A 26,199-nucleotide genomic window follows, 5' to 3' on the forward strand; every position below is an offset into this window, starting at 1 on the left:
TCTGCCATTGCAACTAAACGAAAATACCCCAGTTTGCAAGGATGCCACCCCAAAAAACACACTTTGCTGAAGGAACAGAGCAGGTCAAGCTATTAGTTCCACTGTAGTTAATGGGAGAGAAATAGCTGAGTTCAACACAATTGGGTTTAGATGAGCTGAACTTTTGCTGGAGTGTGCCTTATGAGCTGACACCTAAACTGGGCTTCCTTTTGAGGATGGGGCCATTGAAGTTCTGAAACTCCTTGCAAATAGTTTTCTGAGATTGGGTGAGGGGGGGATTGATCCCAATTCTAAGAACCATGTCCCAGCTACATTTTCTGCAGTGCTTTGCATGAGACTGGTGAGTGCAGTTTGTTATCTTGGGAACAGTTGCCATAGAAACAGGCGGAGGTGGATGGATTTTTTTCCCCAGCCAGCAGGAAAAGGGGGCATTTTAGGGTAAAATCCCTTCGAATATTTTAACTGTGGAGACTCAGCAGAACCAAACTCTCAGTCCTAGAGAGGAGGTCCAACACTGGATGTTTGGTCTCCTGGAGAAGCACAATGCATCCACAGCAGGAGCAAAAATAGGGAAGGGAGTTGCCTGCAGACGGGGTCACGGCAATCTTTGTGTTCCATCAGTCATTGTTATTCATTCCCTATAGACTTATTCCCACTCCCTGGACAGCCGTAATATCACACCTGCACTAGCCTTAATACTTGATGGGGTAAAATATATGAAGCTGCTTTGTACTGATGCAGACCAGTAGGACTGATGTTGTCTACCTTGACTGGCAGTTCTCTATGGCCTTAGACAGGGACATGTCCCCCCTCCTTCCCAAGCCTTGTTCTTCTCTTTTTGATCCCAGTTCTACAAATGATGTCAAGTTTGCATTGAACTGGTCATTTTTTCCAACAAATGTTGCTACTCAGGCAAAAGGCTCTTGTGTCAGCTAATAGACAACGTAAAATTCAACGTAAATAACACACAAGAATCACAAAACCTTGACAGCAATAAAAGGAAGTCACAGAAGTAGCAATGGACCATTTATCCAATGGGCGATTCATCCAAATGTCATCCTCTTAAATGGTTTAAATTGGCTCAGTCAACTGACCAAGTAAGTTACTTTAGGCAAATCATTCCCCAATGAGGTTTCTACTATCAGGGAATGGGCCCTGCTCCTCATTGCCCTTACCCTTCTTTTTGAAGGGAACAGTGCCTCCTCAGATGGTCTCGAAATGATGGTGAGAAATGCTGGAGATCACGGTTAGCCTATGAATTCATGAGATGAAAAGAGGGCAGCATCTAGCAGTGAATGCTGAAAAGAATAGCCAAGTGTGATATTGCATTAACTACTTGCTCCTAATTCTAGAGGAAACTATCCTTCAGCTCTCATACATGAACCTAACCAGGACCAGTCTAACAGGTGAAAGCTAGAGCTAAAATAAAATTGTCCTAATAAACTGTCCCAAGAAGCAATTTGGTGTGTTTTGATTTCCGCTAGATTTTTGATATCTAATACTGGATGTCAGGGTTTGACAATATAGTTGATTCCAACTATTGGACACATTGCAGAAGACTGCTTAATATTTCACTTTCACTAAAATAGTCTATATGACATTATCAGTGGTATCTGATATATAGAAATCTATATATGATATAGATCTATATATGATATCTATGTAAAATTTTTGTATAATTTTCTCCACTATTAATATATCTATATGTTCATCATTTGATAGCTGATAGTCAACATCAGTTGACAATTATCTACATACGTTGATATTTAAAATCTACATTCCAAAGGAGTTCAGTTAATTATTTGCAATATTGCAAGGTTCATGAATTCATAAAGGCAAATGACTGATCAACAAAACAAAGAGAGGAATAAAAGTAAATTTGTCCTTCTTAGCGGGTGCTAGAAAGTCCCAATATGCTATAATTGCCCCTTAAGTTGCTATTCTCCCAGGCAGTTCCATGCAGATAGCATACTTTTTCTGTCCAAAATATATAGTTCACTGTGGAGAAAAAAATTACCTGAACTTCTTTGGTAGGAAGGGTGGGCTATAAATTTAATAAACAAATAGATATTTTAATGGCCTGGGTTGGAGTGCTGCAACAGCTTTCTCTTTAACAAGACACCTGGGGATAGTAACATGTACAAAAATGAGACAAGCTCTTGACACAGTACACTTAGAAACTAAAACTGCCTGAAAATGGAATAAGTGCAAGTCTCACTCAAAAGCCCTAGGACACAAGACACATTCCCTCAGAAATAATTTGTGGATAGGGACAGAGCCACAACTGAGCAGCCCCTTTTATTTCTGTCACCCCTTTGTCATGCGCCTGAGATCTGAAGTGTTCACTTGCAAAGGGCATTTGAAATTAGGCTGTGGGCCACAGGTTGCCCATCCCTGCCCTATGAAGAACAATGTGCTGTCAACATAGCAGTGGTAATTGTGAAAGAGGGCCAGCCCAATACATTTTTGTACCTGAGGTGAACCACAAAATGGCACCCTGCTCCCCACCAGGGTAGAAATTGGGAGTGAAGATCGATATCAGGAACAAAGGGAGAATAAAGATCTACATCAGATTCCGCTGCCCCTGTGGATCCTGCCGCTTGATGCGGCCCCCTCACCTTGCCTCATGGGTGGGTCAGCCCTGTTTGGAAACAAGCTACTTCTTAACTGAATGCACCAAATGTGGAGAAGCCTATCTTTTTATTGTCACAGCCATAGGTGTAAACATGATGGCAAAGCATAGAAAAGGCTACACCTCTCTTTACCACAGACGGGGTGATACATGCAAGCTCTTCCACATCCATAGCCAGAGGGTTTACCATTTATTGATTAGATTGCCTATTAAATGTCTGACAACAACCATTTATAGAGACTGCTCAACAGTTGAAAGCTCTCACAATCTGCCACACTTTAAATGTTAAGGCAGAATACTGCAGTTAGAATCCCAATGCTAAAACTGGAAATCTGGAGAGTTCAAAATGTCCCCCAGATCCCAAATCTGCTTTATTCCAAGCCCAGCCAATGGCCTCACCCCCCCCTCCAACTGTTCACTGCTGGCCTGGCAATATGGCTCCCATAAAGGTATTTCAAAACCGAGCTCCCCTTCCCTTGACTCTCAATTAAACTGGGCCTATGCTACCCTCTTATCCCTGCAGCAACCTGATGTCCTGCTTCTTTTCCTGGGATGAACTGTGGGAGGCTTCTTTTCAGGGTGAGCAGCGCTCTTAACTGTTGCTAGGAAACAGCTCCTCACTCCGCACAACACGCGGCTGATGGCAGCAGCTTTTTTGGATACTCCCTCCTTTCTTTCGATTCTAGCCATGGCCTGTGCAGTTAAGAATCTAGCAGCAAACCTGATTTTTTAACTGGGTTGTGGTGGAGTTGCAGTCGCAAGTGTTGTGTGCCAAAGTCCAGAGCGGTATGAGACTGTGCTACCCTACAGTATGGCACATCTGCAGGCTCCCAAAGTCTTGGGGCTTGTGCACACTTCGAGGAAGCTGGGATCCATCCAAGCAGTTTTCTGTTTGCATTGCCACATTCCCCATTAAAATCCACTCTTTGGTGCTGAATTGGAGCAAATGTCATTCCACAGAAAACCTGATTGACATTTGCTCCGACTGAGTGGTAAAAATAGAGTTTCCCTGTGGGAAAATGGTGGGACACATAGAAGTCTGGATAAGCCCTTAGTGTGATCTTCCCTCAGTGTCAGTGTTTCTCAAACAGTAGGCCAGGGCCAAATGGAGATCTGCCCACTTCCAGGTAGGCCTCAGTGCCACCATCTACTCAGTGCCTCCCTCACTTGCCCACACCGCCCCTTCCCTGTGGTGTAATATTTTGGCTGAAGGCCTGGAGCAATATCCGCACCAGCAGTTCCCCACATACTGTGTAGAGGTGAGGAAGGGAGGGCCCCTCTTTTAAGGGGTGAAGGCCAGAGATGTTGTCGAACGAAATTAGAGAGATAAAAGGTTAATCTTTGTTTAAGAATAATATGAAATGGGGGGGGGGTAGAAAGAAAGGGGACATAAGAAACTGTTATGAGGGAAGAAGTGAATGTAAAAGGACAGGGAATGAAATAGTGGCAGCTTGGGTGGCAGATATAGTTCAAGTGTGACAGGGAAGAAATTGCAGGTGAATAAATAATGTACACATTATTCCAAATATGCTCACACCATAGGTTTGTATAACGGCATTATGATACTGCCAATTTTATTTTCGATTCTGATATGATGCAGGGTCTAACATAACTAAAGTATGCTAGTATAACCAGAGAAATGTTCAGTAGATTTTTGCTGAAGAATGGGCATCCGCAAATGGCCTGTTCCAGTAGGAATACAATGTTCCATGCACAACGCTGAGTAAGTCCCAGTTCCTACCCACACACAGGAAGTGCCATTCTGGGTCACATTCCACAGGGGGCAACAGCCACAGCACAACAGAGCTGACTCATGACATGTAACTGTTTGCTCTCTCAGAGTCTATCCCATGATGCAAGTGAAGATTGCTGGACAACTCAGTGATGGCAAGGAGTGTTCATTCTTCCGTAGCAAAGGGAGCAGTCAAGTAGGTACATCAGGACCCTTAGCAACTGAGAACACTTGACATCTATTTCTTGCATCACACAGCTCCCCATGCCCAACATGGCTGCTGACTTTGCCCGGTATGCTGCATGTAACCACTTGGTAAGCTGCTTGCCAATGCTGTCTTGCTAGGTGGCAAGGGATTATTTTTTTTATCACACCCATGTTGTTCAGACACCTTGGGCAGCAGGGAGGTGGTAACTGTTGTGACGTGGGGTTTGTGATTTCAGCTCTCTTGACATAACCTGCTGGAGACAGTTCTCTAGTAACACTTCTTTATTACAGCAAACAAGACTGAAGACTGAGGAGGGGAAAGCTACATTTATAGGGACAGGGGACTAGCTAGAAAGGATACATTTTGGAGGGAACAATATCAGGCAATCACAGTCCTGCCTTTTGGAGGAAACCAATAAGACAGAGGATCCAAATACAGCAGTTTAAATGAACCAATAGTAGCTGTACCCCCTGAAACCAAAAGGCAGTTACTTTACCCTAATGCAAATATAGACAATAATAATACAGATATAAAATCCTTTGACTCAATACACAACAGTAACATTCTCAGCACCAGAAAGCAGGACATTAGAGAGATTTCAGATTGGTGCCCTGGGGTGAGCTCTCTCAGACTGGGACAATGTGGCCACCTGGGTGATGTGACAGCATGCTTGCCTAGGCACATCCTGTGGGTCTGTCAAGTGGTCTTGCCACTTTGAGGATGCAGCTCAGTGGAAGAGCATCTGCTGTGCATGCAGAAGGCCCCAGGCTCAATTCCCAGCATCCTGAGGGACTGTCCCTCATCTAAAAGCCTGGAGAGCCACTGCCAGTCAACACTGAGCAACAATGGCCTGACTCAAGTTTCAAGCCAGCTTCCTATGTGTGTCCACTGTCTCCCTTCCTCGCCATTTCCTTTAGGGTGATCCATACCCAAGTCCCAATACCCTTGCTTTGCCCCTACCCTGTGGTGAGGTGACAAGGTTATCTGTCCACTTACATTTCCCTGACAGGACTCCTCACAGCTCCCCTTCCCCAGGCTTCGCCAGGCTGGCACGACACTTTTCATTAAGTACTACTGAGTGGCAGCTTCGTGTGTTTCTCCCGGCTCTGTCACCATGACAGCAGCACAGAGAGGCCTGCAGGCTGCATTATTGCTGCCATGGTGTGTGCGCACCCCCCCCGCACCCCACCCCGCTTGCTTCTCTGCAGTCAGGAATGACAACTGTCAGCTCTGCAGAGAGCACATGGCTGAGGGGAGGAGGCATTGCTGACCAGCCCCAGGCTCTTCCACAGGGCTCCTTGCAAATCCTCCAGTAACAATGACCCAGTCACTATTGCCAGCCCTCTCTGGTCCATGGGGTGAAAGGGCCTAGCATAAAACACAGCCGGCATCATGAGGAACAGAGCACCCAGGGAGAGTGGTGCAGTGACTCTTCCAAACAGCTATTTGGGTCTTTACAAACGAAACATTAAAAAACTTCTGCGCTTGATGGTGTGCAAGTGGTTAAAGGCCAGGCTCTGCCGTGCTGGCAGGTTGGGTGTTTGTAAGGGGTGAAGAGAGACTTCACAACCCCTAGTTAGTAAATATCCCTCACACCTCCCAGACGATCTGCAAGGAGGTTAGAGAATGGGCAGAAATGGTGGCTGAAAACCACAAAGCAAGGGTTATTGAAATTCCTGACTTGTTCTTTATAGCAGTAAGTCACCAGCTTTGGGGGGAGCGGATCTGTTGCACAAGACCTCCATGTATGACCTGGGATTTGTGCCAGTATAGTGTGTGATTATCCCACCGCAAAAACCAGCAGCAGTCGGGAAGCACCCTCTCTTGAACAAGGTGTCGGATTGCTGGCCAAGCCATGCTACATTCCACTGGAGGCCTCCCTTTGCTACACCCACCCCTCCTTTCATACCCACCCTTCACATTTGGGTTAAGAAGGAGAGGGGGCCAGGTAGGGGAAGGGCAAATTTGGGCATGGGCTTGCCATTGTTAACCCTTATCTTGCACCATTTTAGGAGAGACTTTCGACATATGATTCACTTAACTGGGCACCTGCACTGAGCATTCCAGAAGAGGAGGGAAAGGCCATGCCACATTAAGAAGGCATCTGTCTATCTACAGGGGGCCTCCAGAACCCAGATTTGAGAATAGCAGGGGATCTGCAGCATGTGCGTCTTCCCAGCACACCTCAGCGCGGCACGTGCGGTTTTAGGTAACCCGGGGGTCTCCCCCAACCCAAGCCTTTTCTGCTTTCTTGAGGCTTTGCTGTGTTGCTGCTCACCAAGACCAGAGCCTAGGAATAGATTTCCTCTTGCGTCTGTGTGCGTTAGGGTGGCGGAGGTGGGGGGAAGGAGGCTATGAATCAAGGCCTCGGTTCCAGGGACTATTCTTGGCTCGGGAAGCGAGGAGGGAGAGATCACGGATTTCTCTTCGGGGGGTGGGGCTGGGAGGGACGAGGCCTCGGAGGTGCTTTTGCCGGACTTTCCCTGCTGCCTGGCGTTCTCCCCACCTCTGCGCCCCCCGCTTTGGCCCTGACGTGCCGAGGCTACAGTCGTGACGTCGGGAGGAGAGGGAGAAGCCCGCCCGGATCGGAAAGGACAGCGAGGGAGCCAAGCGAATCCCGGCAGGAAATTCCAACGAGGAGCAAAAAAAAAAAAAAAAGCAAGCAAGCAAAGGAGCCCCCAAGATTAGCGAGCCCCAGGCGCTGCTGCCACTGCTGTTTGACGCTAGTTAGGTCGCCCTCCCGGCGACCCCCACCGCATCCCACTCCGGACGGCCTTGGAGTCCCGGGGTTTCTCCTAGGAAAGACCCGCGCGCCGTCCCCACGAGGCTGCAAGCCCCCCGAAGTGGGCAGGAAGAGGCTGGCGAGGGCCGCCGCCGCCGCCGGAGGGAGGAGCCAGAGGGCGGGGCCCGCAGAGCAAGCGAGGGAGCGAGCGAGGCAGGAGCTGGAGAGAGAAGAAAGAAGAAAGGAAGAGACGCGCGAGCGCTTGCGGCGGCGGCGGAGGAGACAAAGGGAGAGCCCGGCACCGCCCGCGTGGAGCTGCCGCGTCGGGCAATGGGCAAGGCGAGAGGCAGCCCACACGCCTGACGCCGCGTTCTCCTGGCCGCGCCTGCCCCAGCCCCAGCCCCGCTCCACGCCACACCGAAGCCGAAGGGATGGCTCTGCCGGCTTCCCGAGATGGGGCTCCTGCGGGCGATCCCTGATCTCGGCGCTGGAAGTGACGGTGAGAACGAAAAAGGCGAGAGACCCTGTGGGAGTCACCGGGGGCCCAGCGAGGCGAGGAGGTGGAGGCGGCGGCGGCAGCAGCACCAGCCACCTGCCAACCGAGGCTCCTCTGCGCTTAGCTGCCTGTCTCCTGCTCTCTTCTCCCCTACCGCTCAGCTGCCCACAACTGGCGGAAGGGGCCCGGCCGGCCGCCCCTCTCCCCACGTGCAGCTGCCCCTTAAGGTGCCAGGAGACAGGACTGATGGTCTGCTCGCCCCCAAGCGAGCGGGGCGACCCCAGGGAAGACCCTCCGGGGTTGCAGCTTTGGCGCCTCCTGTTGCTTGAGCACCTGGGGACTTGGCATAGCTGGGGAACAACGTGGCGGCGTCACCCGGCGCTGGCAATGGACTTGCTAGGAGGCGGTTGGCAGGTTGGGGAAGGAACGCGGGGGGGGGGGGCAGGAGAGAAGTCCTGCGCGCTCTCGCCTGCCTGGGTTGAGCGCGCACCCATCTCTGCGTTGTGGGGTGTGCGTGTGTGCGTTTGGTGTGTGTGCGCGCGCAAAAGCCGCCTCTTCGCAACGCCAGCTTGGTAGGTGCATTCAGCTCAGGATCGGTGCCTCTCATGTTGGCTGGAGCCGCTGTGTTTGCGGGGTAGGGTGGATGATAATGGGCACTGCCACAGTAAAGACACTATTCCGAGAGGTGGGAAGCATCTTAAGCTAGCTGTAAGCACCGGTGGTCATCATGCACCAAGACAGGGCAGAGTCGGAGGGCCTTGCATAGGCCCACGGGGTTTCCCCAAATGCAAGCAGCGTCAGATGGTTGCTTTAGTGTTTTGAGTGGACAGGGTTAATCGGCCTTCTAGAAAAACAAAACAGATAAATGCCCCCCCTCCCCATCCTTCAAGAGAAGGAGGCACCCATAGCTCAGTTGAGAGATCTGGCCATGGTCCTTGTTCCCCAGTTATTCTTGCTCTGATACTAATTTCTGTGCCCCACCAAAACACTTGGCCAAGGAACTTCAGCTACTGTCAGTCTGTGAAGGCAACACTGAGCCAGATCAGTGGTCTGATTTTAGTATAAGGCAGCTTCCTTTGGGTGACAGACAGCGGCTAAAAAGATGTCAGTGTGTTAACCCTGACCTCCAGGGTTTAATTTATGCCTGGGCTCAGCCCTGGAATTTGCTTTCTAGGCTGCATCTTGATCCTGGAAGATGGAAAAGCAGGACACCAGTAACCTTTGCAGGCTGCCTCACGTGGTCACGATCAGGAGTCGGGTCTTTTAGGGCAACTTGTAAAGCTTATCAGGCAGGAGACAGCAGAAATTAAGTGCCCCTGGAAGCCATTGTGGTTCCTGGATGCCCACTTTAGGCGTGGATGGCTGTGTGCATGGCTGTGGATTGCCAGAGGGTCAGATGTCCATGCTCAGTGGTCTGTTTGACTTCATGCTTTAATTTAAATTAAGCTTGGGAGCTTCTGTAGTGGTGGCTAGGTAGGAAAATGCCTTTGTAAGAAGTGCTTGCCTTGAATCTGAGGTGCCCTCTGTGCTATCAGAGAAAATAATTGAGAGCTTGTTCAGTTTCCCATTCAGTGTGGACACACACACACACACACACACACACACTGCTGCCCAGGAATGTATGTACGGTAACCTACTTGTGCACAAGGGCTGTTGGTGTCATCTGCATGGATGAGCAAAGCTGGTGTGCAAGAAGAAGCCACAGCCTGTTAACAGTCCTGGTAGGGACATATTACCTGTAAAGGCACCCTATCTTCAGAAGCCAACATGTGTCCTAAGCATATGTCTGAAGATGAATGGGGAAGGGAAGGCCTCATGCCCACAAATGGTGCATCTGACATTGGAGAGGCAAGGAAGCCCAGTGCTCCAGAATCACCAGAGGTTCCAGCTGCAGGCCAGAGCAGTCCCTGTTCTAGATGGATTGGCAGCCTGTGCTTTTAAGGTGGACTAGTCCTTTTGATGCAGTGCTCCTCCCTCCCTCCCAACCCCCACCCCTCCAGCAGCCGTAGCCAACACAGCACACCAGTCATCTCAGTGTCCCGTAGATGCCAGCCTTGCACGAGGCCAGATTCATGCTGTGGAGGAGTCCTTGCCAAGGTGCTGCTAAGTCTTTACTTGACATTTATTGTCGTGATTTGAGGCTGGGATCTGCATTGCCCAGCACAGGCGTAGCTGTTCTCTCCTATTTGAGGAGGAGGGGAGGCACTGGAGTCTCGGGGAGCCCTGCACAGGCCCTGTTGCAATTCCCTCCCGCATCACCAGTGGCAATGCTTTCTATGCAGAAACCCTCAATCACATACGGAGGTGCATGTATCCATACCCATCCTCATCTTATTAGGGACTTCTAAAAACACACACAGAAAGGATATTTATAGGTAAAGATGAGCTACATTTGCAAGAACCATCCTGGCCTTCTCTGCTGGAATGGACGGTTTTTATTAAGTATCTTAAACAGGATGTTAAGGCTGCTGGTGGAGGCGTTGCCTTGAGAAGACCTTGGTACTGAGGACCGTGGGATCATTAAGACAGGGTCATATAGTAGGTTCACTTGAAACACAAGTAGATCCCTGCTGGATCAGACCAGAGGCCTATCTACTCTAGCTTCCTGTTCTCACAGTAGCCACCCAGTTGCTTTTGGGAAGCTCACAAGCAATGCCCCTCTCCCGCTATTACCTCCCAGCAGAGGCGTATATTGGTCACTGGTGTATGGCCACCTGTAACTGGAGCTTTTTGTCCTGCAGGTGTATGAATATTGCACTGGTCTCTGCTGGGATTATACTGTTCTCATGTGCAGCAGAATATTCAGGGAGATCTAGGCAGCTCTGTGACCTCTTCCTTCTGGCCAGCAGCCAGCAATCTCACCGAGTACCAAGGTTGTCCCAGGTGGAGGTCTGGCACTGTGACCTTGTCTTTGTTACAGAGTTCTCTGTGCTCTGCATTTAGAAAGTGTCTGCAATTCTATACTTCTTCGGAAGCAGGTTGTGTGTGTGTGTGTGTGTGTGTTTGTGTTTGCACTCAGTTAATTCTAGGAAAGCTGAATCTTTGTACAATTATGCAAATCAAAGCAAGCACCCAGGTGAGCCAAAATGGGATAAAATGAGGTGGGCTCTCTCAGATGGCATATTTTGAGGTACCATCAAGGAGAACAAAATTGTCAGTGGTTTTCTTATTACCATTTTTCTTTTTTTAGATCTCCTGGGAGATTTTTTGGGTCATTTTGCATTATACTTTCTTCTAACCAATGGGAAGGTGCAGAGAGCTATGCACAACCCTGTAAATCTTCTCCCTGGCAACTGAATATCCTGTTCATCTCCCACTGTGGCTTTTGAAATTTCATGGATTCCCCCCCCCCCCGTCTATTCATTACATTTATTTCTCTGCTTTCCTCCGTGTTACTCAGAGCCACATACCTTCCCCCTCTGCTATTTTTTCTTCACAACAACCCAGTGGGCTAGGCTAGGATATAGGATAGTAGCTGAATCAAGCGAGTTTCCTGACTGAGTGCGGATTTGAACCCTGGTTTCTCTGGCCCTATCCCAGTACTCTAACCACTTAACCAGTCTCTCGTGACACGTTGCTTAACCTTACAAGCCTGCCTTCATGGCAATAAAGGTTAGAAACATACTTTAAACATAAAATCTGGTCTTCCCAGAAAGCTGAAGTCAGTGCCCATTAACAAATTTCACCCTTGTACAAGGTGATAATTTGCAGGCTTTTTTTGTGGGCATTTAGTTAATGTCAGTTTGCTGTTGACCTAATCATGCTGAAAGTTTGTAGTTCCTTAGAAAATCCTGTTTTTAATTAGCAGATTTTAGGGAAGAGTAAACCGGGAGGAAGGGGGGGGGGAGTTTGACTTCATCTTGGCAATCTCCCCTGTTGCTGCCATATTGGCAGCTGCAAAGTTGTTCTTCCTGGGCTTGTTTTAGCTCCATCACACTTCCTTGATGGAGCCACCAACTGGGACACGTGCATTCAAAGAAGGGACAAAGGACATTCCCACTCAGCCCATGTTTCACGGGCTGTTTCATTTCCTGTGTGGATTCAGCCACCCTCCTGCTTACCCAGTTAGACTTCCTTTTCTCTTCTAACTTGTGGCCACCACTTGTGAATGTAAACTTGACAGTCTTAATGTAATTTGTGTTTTTAATAATGGGCCTGCACATAGATAAGTAGAAAGGCTTATCTATGTACCTTGTCAAAGATTCAGAAGGCCTATAGCTCAAGGTAATATATAGTTCAGTTGGCTGAGTCCCAGATGGAATATTTTGGGGCTACTGCCTTAGAATATGGATAATAACAAAGGGAAGGATCCAGAGAAGCACCACACAGGTGGCAAAAGGGCCCATTCAAACCCAAAACTTTAGTATAGGGCCATTATGAGGAAGACATTAAGCAGTGGTCAGCTGTATTGAGGCTAGAAGACTGACATTTCAGGCATTTTCTGTGATTGGGTGGCCTGTGGTGTCTCTTCTGACTAAATAGTTTAATGCTTACTGGTATTGATTTGCACCTGCCTTATGATGTATGGCAGGCAGGTGGAAGGTAAACAGCAGCCTACTCAGACCACGATCCCTGTTTCTGACAGAGCACTCAGCGCTTGTTGACTGATGGGCTTCTTACAAAGAATGCTTGGCCTTGATCTGACCTGATGTGAAGCAAGAGAACAGATCCAGGAACACAGCTTAGTTACTAGCTGTTAACCTTAACTGTTAATGGCTGCCGATCCTGCGCTCCTGCTCTGTACATTTAAAACACACCGACAGGGTTGGCAGCTGACAGGGGCTCTCGGTAACGTGAGGGAGATCCACAGTAGGCTGAAGCTCAGCCCACTTCTTAAGTTTTAGCTGCTGGTTTGGGCTCTGATAAGAAGGCTGGCTTAGTGTAAGCAATAATAAAAGCTTGCAGGCTTATCTCTTAATGCCTTGATATGGTGGGGAATACCCTCTCAGCTGGGTTTGAGGTGACAGTGAGATACTTTTAAAGGCTCCTCAGTAAGGAGAAATGGAGTTGTTCCTCAGTACAGAGTTACTCAGAAAGGTCTAATCCCAAATAGGTCCTGTTAACATTTGGGGAAGCTCTGGTGACACTTTGAAAGGCCATTCCATGAACGGTGCTTACAGAGATTCCCAAGTTAAATAGGGTGCACACTAGCCAAAAGTGGGCAACAACAGGCCTCTCTACCTGGCCCTTGGTTGCACCCTTCCTGCCTAGGCCACGCCCCCTGCTGCCCTGTTCTGCAGCCTCCTCCTCTGCTTGCCTGGGTGGAATGGGGAATACCTCTTGCTGCATGTGTGCCTGTCTAGAATGCAGCCTAAGTGTGCAAAGGCAAGATTCAGATCACCTCATCCCCACAGCTTGTGATCCGCTGCAGTACACATGCAGGAGGAACTTTCCCTCTGGAGTGATTGTGATATCCTGAAATGGGGTTCATTTATGAAATATCCTGGGAATAACGTACTTACTTGCCTTGGATTATGATGCTCTAGCTACTGGCAGACCTCAGAACTAACAAGCAATGAACTAAGCAGGCAGGAGGAGGGTGGAGATGTAGCTGATGGTGGGGCCTTTACCTGATGCAAGTGTCAAAGTTCAGTTTTAGCTCAGGGCAACCTACTTCACGCTTAGTGGTCCCTAAGCTGCACTGGAAACAGCTTTGCTAGGAATGGGAGGTTGTTGGTTGGCATCTATTACCTGGGGGTAGGGGGTAAGCCAAGGCAGAGAAGGAGGAATCAGCACACATCTTGGCAGTGGCGTGTGATGTGCCATGTGGAGAGCAGTCCCTTGAGGGGTGAAGCTGTGACATGTGTGGGCAGGAGGCTTCTGTGATGGTTTGTGGATGAGCAGAGGAGTGCTGTTGGGCTAGCAGTGCCATCAGGAGGACAAGTGAGGTAGTGCTCTGGTACTTGTGCTTTGCTGTCTTCTCTTGGCCTCTCCCTTTTGTGCCCTGCTGTTTCGTGAGTCCTCCCTTCACTGCCACAGCAGCAGCAGCAGGTCTGGAATTTGGGTTTGCTCCATCCCTGGCAGTTTATCGCCTCAGTCGGAAATGGCCATGGCGATGGGGGCCCACAGCTTTGGTTACAACCTGTGCAAAGAGCATGCCTGAATGCCATAAGCCCAGCCTGATCTGTGAGTGTTCAGTGCATGAATGAGAGTGGGCGCATGTGATGGTGAGTGTGTGGGCAGTACTGTGGCTGCATGAAAGTGGGCACATGCCCACTTGGTAGTCACAGGCTTAGATTGCTGGACAGGGGTGGGAGGCTGTACAATACACCCAATTTAACCAAAATCTTTCCTCCCCTTTACTTTGCAGTTGCAACTGGTGGGAAGCCAAGCCAAGCCAAGCCGCAGGCTTTTGTGTTCAAGGGGAGGGCAGTGTTTGCAGTCAGGGTCTAAGCTCTACACCCCTTCATTGGACCACCAGTGGCTTGTGCTCGTTAGCTGGGGAAAGGCTTAGAGCAGGCAGGGTGGGTTCTGCAAAATAGCCCTTTTCTGTCCCCTCCTACAATCAATGGCATTGTCTGTCTGTCTGTTTGCAGGGAGCGAGCTCCTGTCGGAAGTGCTGTTGGCCCTGCAAAGCCCCGAGCCAGCAATGGGAAGAAGTTGGGCTGGGTGCTGGTGTTACTGGTCGTGTTACCCCAAGTATCCAAGAACTCAGGCGTTTGAAGAAGAGAGCACAGGCCGTGCCCATGAGCCTTCCCAGCACTCTCCTTTCCTCCCTTGGGCTCCTTTAGGAGCCAGAACTCCCCCCTCTCCGTGAAAGGCCCAAGCCTGCGCCCCAGTCTCCGGCCAACCTCTTCCATGGCTGCAGTTGTGGAGCACCTCCGGGAGGCCGCGTAACTCACAAGGGGCTGAGCTGCTGCAGACCCTGCTTCCACTGCCTTGACTGAAGCAGGGCCCTGTTGGTGGTGGCCCCTGGATTGTACTGCGGCTGAGAGAGAGCACCCTGCACAATCTTTGGGGAAAAGGAGAAACTGGACGTACAAGGAGAGCAGAGGGGAAGCTTGTGATCCCATCAACATGACTGGGCAGCAAGGGAGGAAGCAGAGCAGGCAAAGGCACCCGCAGAACTAAGCCTCTTTGCAGAAGACCCAAAAGTGGGGGAAAGAGAGAAAGAGTCTCCTGCCCACCCCCCACCCCCAAAGCTGGAACTGAATAAACTCCTTGGCTTCAAAGCTCGTAGGGCGAAACCTCTGCCAGTCCTCCGGAGCGAAGATGGTGATGTCCCACGGCACCTACACCTTCCTCACCTGCTTTGCCGGCTTCTGGCTGATCTGGGGGCTCATTGTGTTGCTATGCTGCTTCTGCAGCTACCTGCGGCGGCGCATGAAGCGGCGGCAGGAGGAGCGGCTGCGAGAGCAGCACCTGCGCACCCTGGAGATGGAGCCCCTCCACTACGAGGGCTATGGGGGCCCTGCCTATGGGGGCTCCGGCTACGGGGGCGGGTACATCAGGAACCCGCCGGGCATCGCGGTACCTCACCGACTCCGGATCGAGCCCCATCGCCCTCACCTCCCACCCCCGAGGCCGTGGAGCTGCAGGCATGGTAAGGGCACCCGAAGGGGACTGAGCCCACTCCTGGTGCAGAATACAGTCGCATTTGCGAGGAGCACTGCTTCTGCAGGTGGGTAGCTGGCTGGCTAGAACAGAGGAAGTCAGGCCATTGGTTCATCTAGCATAGGACGGGCTGCACTGGCTGGCAGGGGCTCCCCAGGGTTTCACGCAGGAGTCTCTCTGCCCTCTCTGGAGATGCTGGGGATTGAACCTGCAACCTTCTGCATGCAAGGCAGATGCCCCACCACTGAGCTACAGCTAAGGGAGCCAAAGCTGCCTCCAGTAGGCTGAAAGGGTTCAGCCTTCAGACTGAGCTGCTATTCACCCAGAGCTTGCAAAGTTTCAGCTCCCTTAATGGCAGCTTCCAACAAAATATGAAGGGATGAAAGAAAACATTGCTTTGGGCTGCCTTCAGAAGTCTTTTAAAAGTCAGATAGTTGTTTATTTCCTTGACATCTGACACAAGAGTGTTCCACAGTGTGGGTGCCACTGCAGAAATGGCCCTCTGCCTGGTTCCCTATAAATTCACATCTCGCAGTGAGGGAACCGCCAGAAGGCCCTTAGTGCTGGACCTGTGTCTGAATGATGGGGGTGGAGAAGCTGAAGTGGGCAGGATCTCAGGAGGCTTATTTAAGAGGAAAGTGAGGTCAGAATGCCCATTCCGTGTATCCAAAGTCTTGCACTATCCCTGATCCCATTTGCTTGCCTGTGAAGTGTAGGTCTGTGGTTGTAGCCAGCTCTTGGGTTGTGATAATAGAGCTTAGGGTGTTTGTGTCTCTGTCTCTCCCCAAACCTTGCTTGGGACGGGTGAGCTTGTATTTTGTATGCCTGGGGGGAAGGGAGCAGGCAATGGTGGGATGGCACGCTTAACTGTATCAGTACCTTGCACTCGGTCACTGTGATTGCTTTGCTTGCAGAACCAGATCCATCCAAGCCACCTTGCTACGAGGAAGCAGTGCTGATGGCCGAGCCGCCGCCGCCTTACAGCGAAGTGCTGACGGACACGCGCGGCTTGTACCGCAAGATCACCACCCCCTTCCTGAGCCACGAGCAGCCGGAGAAGCAGGAGCAGCCGCCCAGCTACAAGCCCCTCTTCCTGGACCGGGGCTACAGCTCAGGGCTCCACCTGCCCAGCACAGCCAGCCGGGGCCCCACCTGCACCAACCTCTACTTGGAGGCTGAGCACTCGCAGCGCATCTTCCCCAGCTGGACAGACTCAGAATTCAGCGCCAGAGACAGCTATGAGCCGGGGCCCTGGCACCTGCCCGTCTCAATGCCTTTGTTTGGCAGGACTACTGCAGTTTAGCATGCCATGCCACGCCCTGGGTGGGACTGTGGCTGCTGCTGCACACAAGCTGGAGGATCCCGGCAGCCTGTTTGTTCCCTTGGTCTGCGGGAGCCGCCACCAAGCCTCTCAGTCCGAGCCTTCCAGCCATGTCTGGGCCATGAGCCCTCGCAGTGCAAAGATCCCCCCTCCCAGTTGCTCTTTGACCTCCTGACCAGGGTGAGATTGGGGCTGGTCTCCCCATCTCGCCCACTTCCCTTTTTCTGGGCCCGCTACAGGCTCTGTTGGTGCTGACTGCAAGGGGGCCTTTGGGTTCGTTTCCTATTTTTCGTTTGTTACATTTTGAAAATAATAAAAGTTTGTGGAACCTGATTTATTACAAACCTGGTGCTGGGTGGTTGATGAGTCTGTGCTGCGAAAACGGTGGGTGTGCTGTGCTTTTAAAGAGTCCCATGTGCACTGTGGCAGGAAGTGAAGCAACCCCATTCCTAAATAATCCCACAGAATTAGGAGGATGGAGGCCTGGGCATGTTCCAGAAACACATTCCTTTGTTGGCAGCGACATCTAGTGGTGAGTTCTGCTCAGGCTATGACTTCATGCAGGGCCCACTCCAGACCACACAATGCCACGTTCAAAGTGTTCCAATTGCTTAAAATAATAATTCCCCTCAGCTTTCATACCCCTACCCCATCAAAGTACATTTTTGGCCCTTAAAAGCAGCTACTGAAAAAACTCTGAATAAGAAATCAGCTGTTTTGTGTCTGTGGAATATGCCCACCCGGTAGTCTTGCGTTGCCTCATTAATCCTGCCCCACCTTTGAAAGCAAAAAAAAAAAAAAAAAAGGCACCCTGTACTACAAAGCCAGCTGCCCTGCTTGGAATCAATTTATTTATTAACATACATAAGCACATTGCTGTTACAGAATTTGTGCTTTCAAAAAAACAATTACTGTACGTGAGAGAAAGGAAACCAAGCATGGAATGAAAGAGGAAAGAGGGTAGGGAAAGAGGAAAGGGTTTTTTGGAGGGGGGGGGGAAGAGCCCACCCAGAGTCTCCCCTTGTCCCAGGCTCTCAGGGCAAATAAAGGCCTAAGGAGAAGGGTCTGAAATGGGCTTATTTCTGAAACAAGAGGGGCGTTTGGGCACAGAACTCTGGAGGGGGGAAAGCTCCTTGCTGCTAGAGCCCAGAGATGGACGGGGCTCTCCTTTGCTTCCCTGGGTGCCTCAGGTGTGTGTTGGGGGGGACCAAACAGAGAAGTGGGGGGATGGGAGCCAGAGCCTTGCCCACACAAGGGCCATTTTATTGCCATATTTTATTTTAAATTCGTGCAAAATACTCAAAACTCTGGGCAGAGTCTGAGAGGAGGAAGCGACCCTCCCCACCCACCCCCAAGAGCAGCACTCACAGGAGATCAACCCAGATGGCATACATGGCATTTGGGGGGGGGGGGTGTCAGAAAAAACCCAATGGGCAGAGGCAATTGGGAGGGGGAAGGATCTGCAGGGAAGCTACCAACAAAGAGGGGGAACCAGGCAGATTTACACGTTTCCTATTTGACAACATTAGAAAAACAGGGAGAAGAGAGAGAGAGAGAAAGAGAAAGAGAGCTGGAAAAAGTTACCCCGGAGTACCATGGAGAATATCCTGTCTGGCTGGGGCACAATCTTAGGCCCTGGACCGCAGGGCTACAATACGGAGCAAGCAGGCACCAGGCCCTCACTGCGGCTGCTCCAGGCTTGCACTCGCTGGGCTCGCTGGGTGCAGGATACAGGAGTCGGGCAGGGGAGCTGGCCTTAAACGCTGCCCCCAAAGTTCTCCTCGTCTTCTGGCACTGGGTCCGCATCCCAACAGGTGATATCAATCTCTGAGGGGGGAATCAAATGCATGATCTGTGAGGGAGGGTGGCTGGCTCTTTCCCCCCCTTTGAAAAGGGGTGATCCCCAAAGCCCGCTCTTCTAGGGGTCCCCAGAAGAGGAAGCACAAAGGTAGATCTTCCCATCCTCCCTCCCACCTGCCCATCCATCCCTGAGCCTCACCTGGGGGCTTATTGTAGAACACTGGAGGAGGAGCTTTAGCAGATGGTTCTTCTGATTGGTTAAAGTCTTCATCTTGTGATTGGCTGAAATAACCCTCACTGGTCTGGAAGAGAAAAGCAAAAGGTGGCATGTGCTGTGCTTTGGAAGGTGTCCCTATTCTTTCCCTTCCCAGTTAACCCAGAGCAACAATCACTTTCTGGTTTTGTACTCTCAGACAACAAAGGCCTGAGAAGTAAAATGCTCAAGCTACCCATGAGCTAGCACGTGTGAAAGGGTCCAAAAGTTCATGGAACATGCATGGTCTAAAGACTGCAGCAAGGTGCATATATTAAGCATCATCATTCTTCTTCAACGTTACTAAATAAACAAATGTTTTGCCTCTGCGTGTATAAATAAGACATGAAAGAAGATGTGTCCTGCATAGGGATGTTTTTAATGTTTGATGTTTTACTGTGCTTGGTGTTTTAATTTGTTGCAAGCCACCCAGGGTGGCTGGGGCAACTCAGTTGGGCAGCATATAAACAAAATTATTATTACTTCTCCAGTGGCAGGGCCCAAAGGAAACACACTTTAAATGAACACGCAGCAGCAAGCTGTGGTATCTCATGATCCTGTTTGATCTGCAAGGCAGGGCCAGGAGCTTTCAGAAGTGCTCCCCAGGCCCTGCTGCCAGCCTGAGCGCCCCCCTCCTCACCTGCGTGCTTTCCTTTTGGGCCGTCTCCCCGTTGGTGAGCAGCTGGGGCTCTTGGTGCACCCCGGAAGCTTCCTGCAGGGCGTGCTGGTAGCTGAGGGTCATCTGGTGCAGCCCCTCGATGGCAATGATGCTGGCCGGCTCTTCGTCCTGCTCAGCGTCGCAGAAGGTGGCCGGGGGCTCGGGAAGGTCGTTGAAGTTCAACAGGTTGTCTTCCAGGAGGCTGGCGGAGGGCGGGGGCTCCACTGCCCCTGGGGGGGCATCCACCTCGACCAGCATGGGGGTGGCGGCGGGAGGCCCGTCGTGAAGGTCCCACGGGGCTGGGGTGGGGGGCCCGCCCTGGAGCTCCCAGGCGTCGGGAGGGGTGGGCTCGGCTGCGGCGCTGTCGTTCTGCCACAGGTCGAGGATGTTCTCTGACGGCGGGGCGGGGGGCTGGGAGAACCCAAAGGCCTCGCCCAGATCCAGGGCGCCTTCGCTCTGCATGGGCAGAGGGGCTGCTGGGAACAGAGGCTCTTCTTTGGGAGGCGGGGCATCTGGGAACAGAGGCTCGTCTTTGGGCTCTGGAAACACCAGGTCTTCCGTGGGGCCAGCCCCGCCTTGCTGCGGCTCTGCCCAGTCCGCTGCCTGCCAAGCTGTGGCCCCCACAGGGGGCTCCTCGGCCTTCTCCATCGGAGGCTCCACGCTGGCAGGGGCCCAGCTCATGGCGGATGCCACAGCTGTCTCGTCGCTGCTGGGGCTGGAGGAGTCTGCAGCAGGGAGGAAGCGAGAGAGGAGGTTCCTCAGCAGACCTGGAGGGAGGGAGCCCGCAGCCCGAGGACCCGGGAGAGGGGCAGGCCATAGGGGCGAGGGGGCTGCACGTACCTTTCAATGCACCCTGCTGCGTTACCTCATCCAGAGCCCGCTCAATCTGCTCCCCAACAGGCGTCGAGGCTGTGCTGGAGTCGCAGGGGCTACTGGCGGAGGCAGAGACCTTTCTGTGCGTTTCCGACTGGCTGCCTGTGAAGGAGCCACACGGGCACTCAGGTGGGGAGCCCACAAGTCAAAGGCCACGACACCCCCCTAGCCACAGGGCCCGCCAGTTGCGCTCCCAAGCACGCAGGGCAGCTCCGTTTGAACAACAGCGACGGCAACAAGGCACCAAGATCCAACTCCTCCTGAAATGTGCCGTTTCCCCAACTTACCCAGTCGACAAAATTAACCGGTTGCCCTTAAGCGACCCTAACCCTACAGCAAGTTATATGGCATAAAGTTTTCGCTTCACTTTTTGCGGACAAATGTGTTGGAAACTGAAGGAGTGAAGAAGGAAAAAAAGCCCTTTTTTGCAGTGGGTGGAGGCAGAACTCATGTGTCATGTACAACCCCGGGGGCCCTGAAGTTCTCTATGTCAAATGGCACTTAAAATTGGGAATGAGGAAACCGTGGCTCTCCCAGCTCCCATTGTCCACAGCAACCATGGCCAATGCTCAGGGATGATGGGAGTTGTAATCCAGAAACACTGGGAGGCCAGTTTCCCCACCCCCTCCTTTATAGACTAGGACGTACCCCCCCCTTTTTACTATCTTTGGAAGCAGAGTCTACAGGAAAACATAACACCCCTCCCCCCTGCAAACATCAGGTGAAGGGACAACTTTAGAAGGTCATCCCTGTCCCAGACTTAGTACTCCCATCACAAACCGAGTTCACTCAGTATATCCACCCTACACCCTGGTTCAGGGACACCCCCTGTTCTGCAGTGCAACTGGTCCAGCAGAAACATGCCCCTTGCAGCATGGTGTGTGTGCCTGTGTGCATACTGTTTGTTTCTCAGTGTGTGTATATGTGTGTGTGGTTCTTCTTCTGTTTACATAGATTTTGGCTCCCCCTTTTGTAATCTGGGGAAATGGATGCTCTGTTCTACAGTCACAATCGGCCTAACTGGTTTTCATTTGAGGCTCTCTGTTCACTGCCTCCACCCTGCCTGTAGGGCATCAATACACTGGCCTGCAAATCCATGCTTGGATTTACGGTGTAGCTACTGATGTTGAGAAGTCCCTGTTGCGGCCTACCTAACTGAAGCTGTTTTTAAAAGGTGAACCAGGCAGGGGCATAGATGTGGGGCGCCAAAGGGGAAGTTTCCGTCTTATATACAAAGCCAGCCCTCCCGAGGGCGGTAGCTGCTGAAGCATAACGCTAGGCCCCTCTCCGCTCTTCTGGGGCTACACTCCTGCCATGCAGGGAGCGCGAGAGAGAGCAGGCCGTGCCCTGATTCTTCCCTGGTCCAGTCTGTGGGGCCAGTGTTTCTCGGACACTCATGGACTCTTAGTCCTTCCTTTCAGAGATGCCTGCGGAGTGAGAGTGGGCGTGGCCAAAGATACAAGGTGCGGGGCGGGTGGGCAAGGCCCCCGAAGCAGCTGCCTCCCCCACCGACTCCCCAAAGCCCGGCCGGGGCCTGGCTACCTACATGGGAAGAAGGAGGAGAGGTTTGGTGTGCGGTGGCAAGAGATATAGGGGAAGGGAGTCCGTGGAGGGGAGGAGGAGGAGGAGGAGGAGAAGGAAGGCGGCCCACTGTCAGGTGTCTTTATGAAAGGACAGTGCAGACGACCTGCTGAGAGAAAGACAAGACAGACGGACGGAGACAGAGAAAGCAGAAGAGAATGATCAGTCTCCCCTCCAGCTGCCCACTCCATCTCCCGCCCGCCCCCCTGCTCATGCCACTGGGCAAGCAAGGCCCACGTGAGGGGCTGGGGAGGCAGGGGAAGACTGTGAGGGAGGCGGGTCTCTGCAAAGGCAAGGAGGAGGGTGGGAGGAGGCTCCTGGGGGCAGCAGTGCAGGGTGGGGGGCTGGGGGGAAGCAAAGGCAGTGGCTGGGGGGCACGAGGGCCAGGCTGGAGCAGTGCGGAGGGGGCAGGATGGCATCAGGAAGGCTGGGCGGTGCAAGAAAGTGAAGCGGGAAAGAAAGAGGAAGCTCGGAGGCAGGATACGCAAGTGGTGCCGGGGAAGACGAGTTCATGCCAAGGTCCCTACGTCAACTGGCAACCTGGTCCCCAATAGAGAGTCAACCCAAACTATCACAGAGAAGTGTGAACCCAAAGCCGTAATGCAGAGGGCTCCAGAGAGCAGAGTTCATGCTAAGCCCTGAGGCAGGGATAGTCGCAGCTGCGCCATCCTCTGCGGTGGGCAGCCCAAGGAGCCAGAAAAAGCCACAGCAGAGGTGCAAAGGAGTTCTCTAGCATGAATCACCCGTGGAGGCTGCTGCAAATAAAGCGCTGAGTCTCTGTGCCTCTTTGCCAAAACAATGCCTGGAGGTTCTGCGGCCTACTCAGGTCTGGTGGGCTGTACAAAACTCACACGCAGCCAAGAAGTGTGTCCTAAGCAGCAGCCAGGAATTGGGGTGGGAGAGAGCACAAGAGAAAATCTCACCCGCTGCTGTCCCTGCTTTCTTTTGTCCAGTTTCTTCCATAGGGAAACCTGTGGCCTCCCAGACAATATCAGGCTACACATCCCATCTCCTCTGATCATCAGCCATGCTGGTTGAGGCTGAAGGAGCCCAACACCTCCTGGAGGGCTACAGGTTCTCCCTCCTGGCTACAGAGACACAGACTCGCTTGATGCAATAAAAACTGTGGCAGGATTTCTGGGGCCCCTGTCTTGTTTACATTGGCTTATTCCTAGTGTCCCTTTGCTCACCTGCCCACCCCAGCAGTACCATTCTTCAGACAGCACTGTCAAGGGCAGAAACAGGTTGCTAGGCCGGAGCATCCCCCCCAAGGCTGGCCAATTCGATAAATAACACTGAGAGCTCCTGCTGCCTAGCTAACATCAGAGCCACTCGCAGACTGGGATGATGCAACTGAGGTGATGGAGGACCACTTTGCTGCATGGACACCACTTGGAAACTTCCCATCAGGGAAACCAATTGTCTGCAGGATCCAGACACCATGAAAGCAGGGTGTGGTGACGACGGGCTGCCAATAGAGATTTAGCCCAGAATGGAACGTTTTCTACCTCAATGACTACATGATAAATGATCTTTTGCTTCCACGTTAATTTCTCAAAGGATGAGAGGTTCACTATAGTGTCCTCAAAGACAGATGATCCCCCAGACCCTGTCTTGAAAATCAAGCTATGCTAGATTTGATCCACAGCCCAGAAACACATGCCTTGTGTGGCGTTGGCATCAGCAGCAACCCCTGATCCAGGAGCAATATTGTGAGCCTTGCGCAAGAGAAAGGAAGGACAACCTGCGCCACAGATGTCTCACTCTAAGCCCCATGTGCTGGATAATGACGTAGGATAACTCTGGAAATCTCATTTCTACTGTTCTCCAAAACTGACAAAACTGTTGCCATTTTGGACAATTAAATAGATATGAACTAGAATGTATATATCCGACAATAACACCTAATCAAATTATTGGACGCAAAACTTGGTTATATGTGATAAGAAAGGACATAAGTCTTTTGTTATAGTCAGGCATTTGCCACTTTTCAGGCTTTCATAGGATGCTGGCTGTTTTCCTTATGGTGAGACTCAGCAGGAGGGAATGTCTCTTCTCTGCACCTCATTCTGTGTTCAACTGACCTCTGGTCATGTTTCTGAGGTTTTTGCATTTTGCTTTTGCTTCCTTAAACACCCCCCCCCATCTGCTCATATCATCCGTAGCAGACATTTCCAGGTGTCTGGATGCTCCCACTGCTTTGCCCTGAGATGTATAATGCCCCACCTTCCATTCAAGAACAAAAACCAAACAAAAACCAGGTTGCTGAAATCTTCCTGACCGCTTCCCCACCAACCCTGATTCCCCCGTTTTCTGTACTCCCTGCCTGAAGCAGCGCCGGCGAGGGCTCTCTACCTGTTCTGTTGATGGGCGGGGCTGTCTCTGAACTGGCCGAAGCAACTCGCTCTTGCTGCCTGAAGAACTCGCGGGGGTTCTCGGGCCTCTGAGCAATGATGGCAGCTGCCTCCTGTCAGGATGCGAAGGGAAGAGGCGAGAGAAGACGGTCAAGGGCAGCCCAGTCCACAGGCCCACACAGACCCCATCATAAACCCAGCCCGAACCCCCTCACACCCAGCGCTGCCCCTCCCCATGCAGTTGCCAGGGCAACAGTGACAAAACATGATACGTGCCACACACAAACAGTGTCCCTCACCCCATGCCCCACCCCCAGCAGCAGCAATGGCACACAGTGACAGGGGGGCGAAAAAGAAAAGTGACAGCACCACAATCTGTCTTCCTCTTCTGACAAAATGGAACATGTATGTAAGCAAAGGAGGAGAGACGAGGACAGCCGGGATCCCGCCTTGCTCCCCAGAGAGAGAACTGATGCCCAGCCTTGCTTAAGCACAGACTTCCGCTCATCAACAGCACACTCCAGCTTCTCCACAGGACAACAGTCGCCAGAATTGAAGGCCCCCCCCTCCCCGCCAAAACTCTCCACACACAAACGCGACAACCCTCATGCAGCAAGAGCCCTGTAGGGTGCATGGAGGTCCTGCTGCCTACACAACGCATGCTGTGCCCCGGGGCCGCACTCACCTCCACCTCTGACTCAGACTTTTTGGGCTGCTGCCTGTCTTCGTCGTCCTCCTGCTCCCCCTAGGGAGAGAGGTCAGCGTCAGCCCCAGGGCACCTCAACCACACCAGAAGACCCTACATTTGTCTGTCTGTCTGTCTGTCTGTTTGCTTTACTGTTATTCTCCTGGCCTAGCACAAAGCTGGAGAGAGGAAGAGCTCTTGGGCAGCAAGGCGTCCTCACCCTGGCTGCAGAGTGGGTCCCCAATGTCACCAGCCAGCCTTGGTGCTGAATCCCTACCTCTGCCAACCTCCTTGGGGGAGCCAGTGGCACAACTGGGCAATCCTCCCCCAAGCTCTTGAAGCATCACTTACAAAGATGGACTGCTCCTTCAACCGCTGCTTGGCTTCCTCCGCCTCCAGGGTCTGCTGCTTTCGCCTGGTGGGAAGGGAAAGGAGGAGAAGGAGGAGGAAAAGAAGGCTTGAGAGATCCCGGTACTGGAATGCTGGGGCCTGGGCAGGACAGGCCGCAGGCTGACTTGGCTTTCTAACATTTAACATCAATAATAATAATAATAATACCCTTCCTCGCAAAGCAGCAGGAAGTAGCCAATCAGTCAAAAGATACCCTTATCCATTCAGGAACCATGGAGAACCATCTGACCTCCAGCTTTATTCCAAAGTTGTGTATATTTGAAATTTTCTGTTGCACCCTCACTTAATCCTTATTATGCACCATTTCCCCCATTAGCTCTTATTTCAAGGCCTCTTAAATCATTTTCACTGGTCTCTAGAGCCCACTCTAAAGCTTGCTGTGTGCCTATTTTGCCAGCAAGCAGGAAAAATCTCTTGGTTGCCTCCAGATAGCATGGCCTTTTTTTGTTTCCTACGGGTATTTTCTGCATCGTGTCTTTGATGCAATAATAATGCATTAGCCGTGGATTTATACTGGACAGCCCACACATCATTCCGCTTTATTAGTTGTTTGGCAATGCTACTGCATGTGCTGCTGCACTATTGCCATCGGGAGGAAGGGGCACCCTTTTGCTATAGCACAACCAAAGCAGGACAACCCGCCCATCCCAGAAGTTGCAGGATTTCAGCAGGAAGCGATGGGGCATGCACCAGCTGGAAATGAAGCAGCATGTCCACCTCTGAACTTCCGCAAGCCCAAACAACTTTGAAAGCGGAATCACATATAGCTGCCCTGATACCATCTTGAGCACAGATCATCATGCTTGTGTGATAAAAAGAACATTTGGAGGGGTTATTATGCCTTGTGTTCTGGGAGCCCCTCTGCTAAATGCCTCCTGTCGCTCCATGTTTTGCAAGTGTGTCCCATTCCAAATCCCAT

General features: G+C 51.6%; 2 protein-coding genes across 16 annotated transcripts in view; one reads left to right on the forward strand and one right to left on the reverse strand.

Moving 5' to 3' along the window:
• Positions 1 to 6,488: 6,488 nt before the first annotated feature.
• PRR7 (proline rich 7, synaptic) lies at positions 6,489 to 17,009 on the forward strand. 9 transcript variants are annotated; one of them, XM_083429003.1, is made up of 3 exons: positions 6,489 to 6,781; positions 14,327 to 15,411; positions 16,259 to 17,009. In XM_083429003.1, exons 2-3 carry the CDS (start codon positions 15,003 to 15,005, stop codon positions 16,645 to 16,647), a joined length of 798 nt encoding a protein of 265 aa, XP_083285129.1. In that variant the 5' UTR covers positions 6,489 to 6,781; positions 14,327 to 15,002; the 3' UTR covers positions 16,648 to 17,009. The 9 variants fall into 9 exon arrangements, with proteins under 9 accessions (XP_083285129.1, XP_083285132.1, XP_083285126.1 ...); XM_083429006.1 differs by having other exon boundaries at positions 6,625 to 6,781; positions 14,327 to 15,333; XM_083429007.1 differs by lacking the exon at positions 6,489 to 6,781 and adding an exon at positions 7,062 to 7,793 and having other exon boundaries at positions 15,098 to 15,411.
• Positions 17,010 to 17,654: 645 nt separating this feature from the next.
• DBN1 (drebrin 1) overlaps positions 17,655 to 26,199 on the reverse strand; it is a 41,268-nt gene continuing 32,723 nt past the window's right edge. For 3 of the 7 annotated variants that reach the window (XM_083428984.1, XM_083428987.1, XM_083428986.1), the window contains exons 8-15: positions 25,221 to 25,284; positions 24,870 to 24,929; positions 24,186 to 24,297; positions 21,796 to 21,939; positions 20,217 to 20,351; positions 19,359 to 20,101; positions 18,665 to 18,767; positions 17,655 to 18,492 (exon numbers count right to left, since the gene is read on the reverse strand). In XM_083428984.1, the coding sequence (XP_083285110.1) occupies positions 18,422 to 18,492; positions 18,665 to 18,767; positions 19,359 to 20,101; positions 20,217 to 20,351; positions 21,796 to 21,939; positions 24,186 to 24,297; positions 24,870 to 24,929; positions 25,221 to 25,284 (1,432 nt within the window). In that variant the 3' untranslated portion in view covers positions 17,655 to 18,421. The remainder of the gene's footprint in view (positions 18,493 to 18,664; positions 18,768 to 19,358; positions 20,102 to 20,216; positions 20,352 to 21,795; positions 21,940 to 24,185; positions 24,298 to 24,869; positions 24,930 to 25,220; positions 25,285 to 26,199) is intronic. The other 4 variants (XM_083428985.1, XM_083428983.1, XM_083428988.1 and 1 more) reach the window with 4 other exon arrangements.

Source organism: Podarcis tiliguerta, assembly GCF_965153285.1.
Source record: "Podarcis tiliguerta genome assembly, chromosome: 2".
Classification (NCBI taxonomy): Eukaryota; Metazoa; Chordata; class Lepidosauria; order Squamata; family Lacertidae; genus Podarcis; species Podarcis tiliguerta.

Excerpts from the sequence above, each read along its gene's own strand:
- PRR7 (XM_083429000.1), top strand. The coding sequence starts at position 6,927 with ATGAATCAAGGCCTCGGTTCCAGGGACTATTCTTGGCTCGGGAAGCGA. Across the intron at positions 7,809-14,326 it reads TGACGGTGAGAACGAAAAAG|GGAGCGAGCTCCTGTCGGAA; the intron begins GCGAGAGACCCT and ends GTCTGTTTGCAG.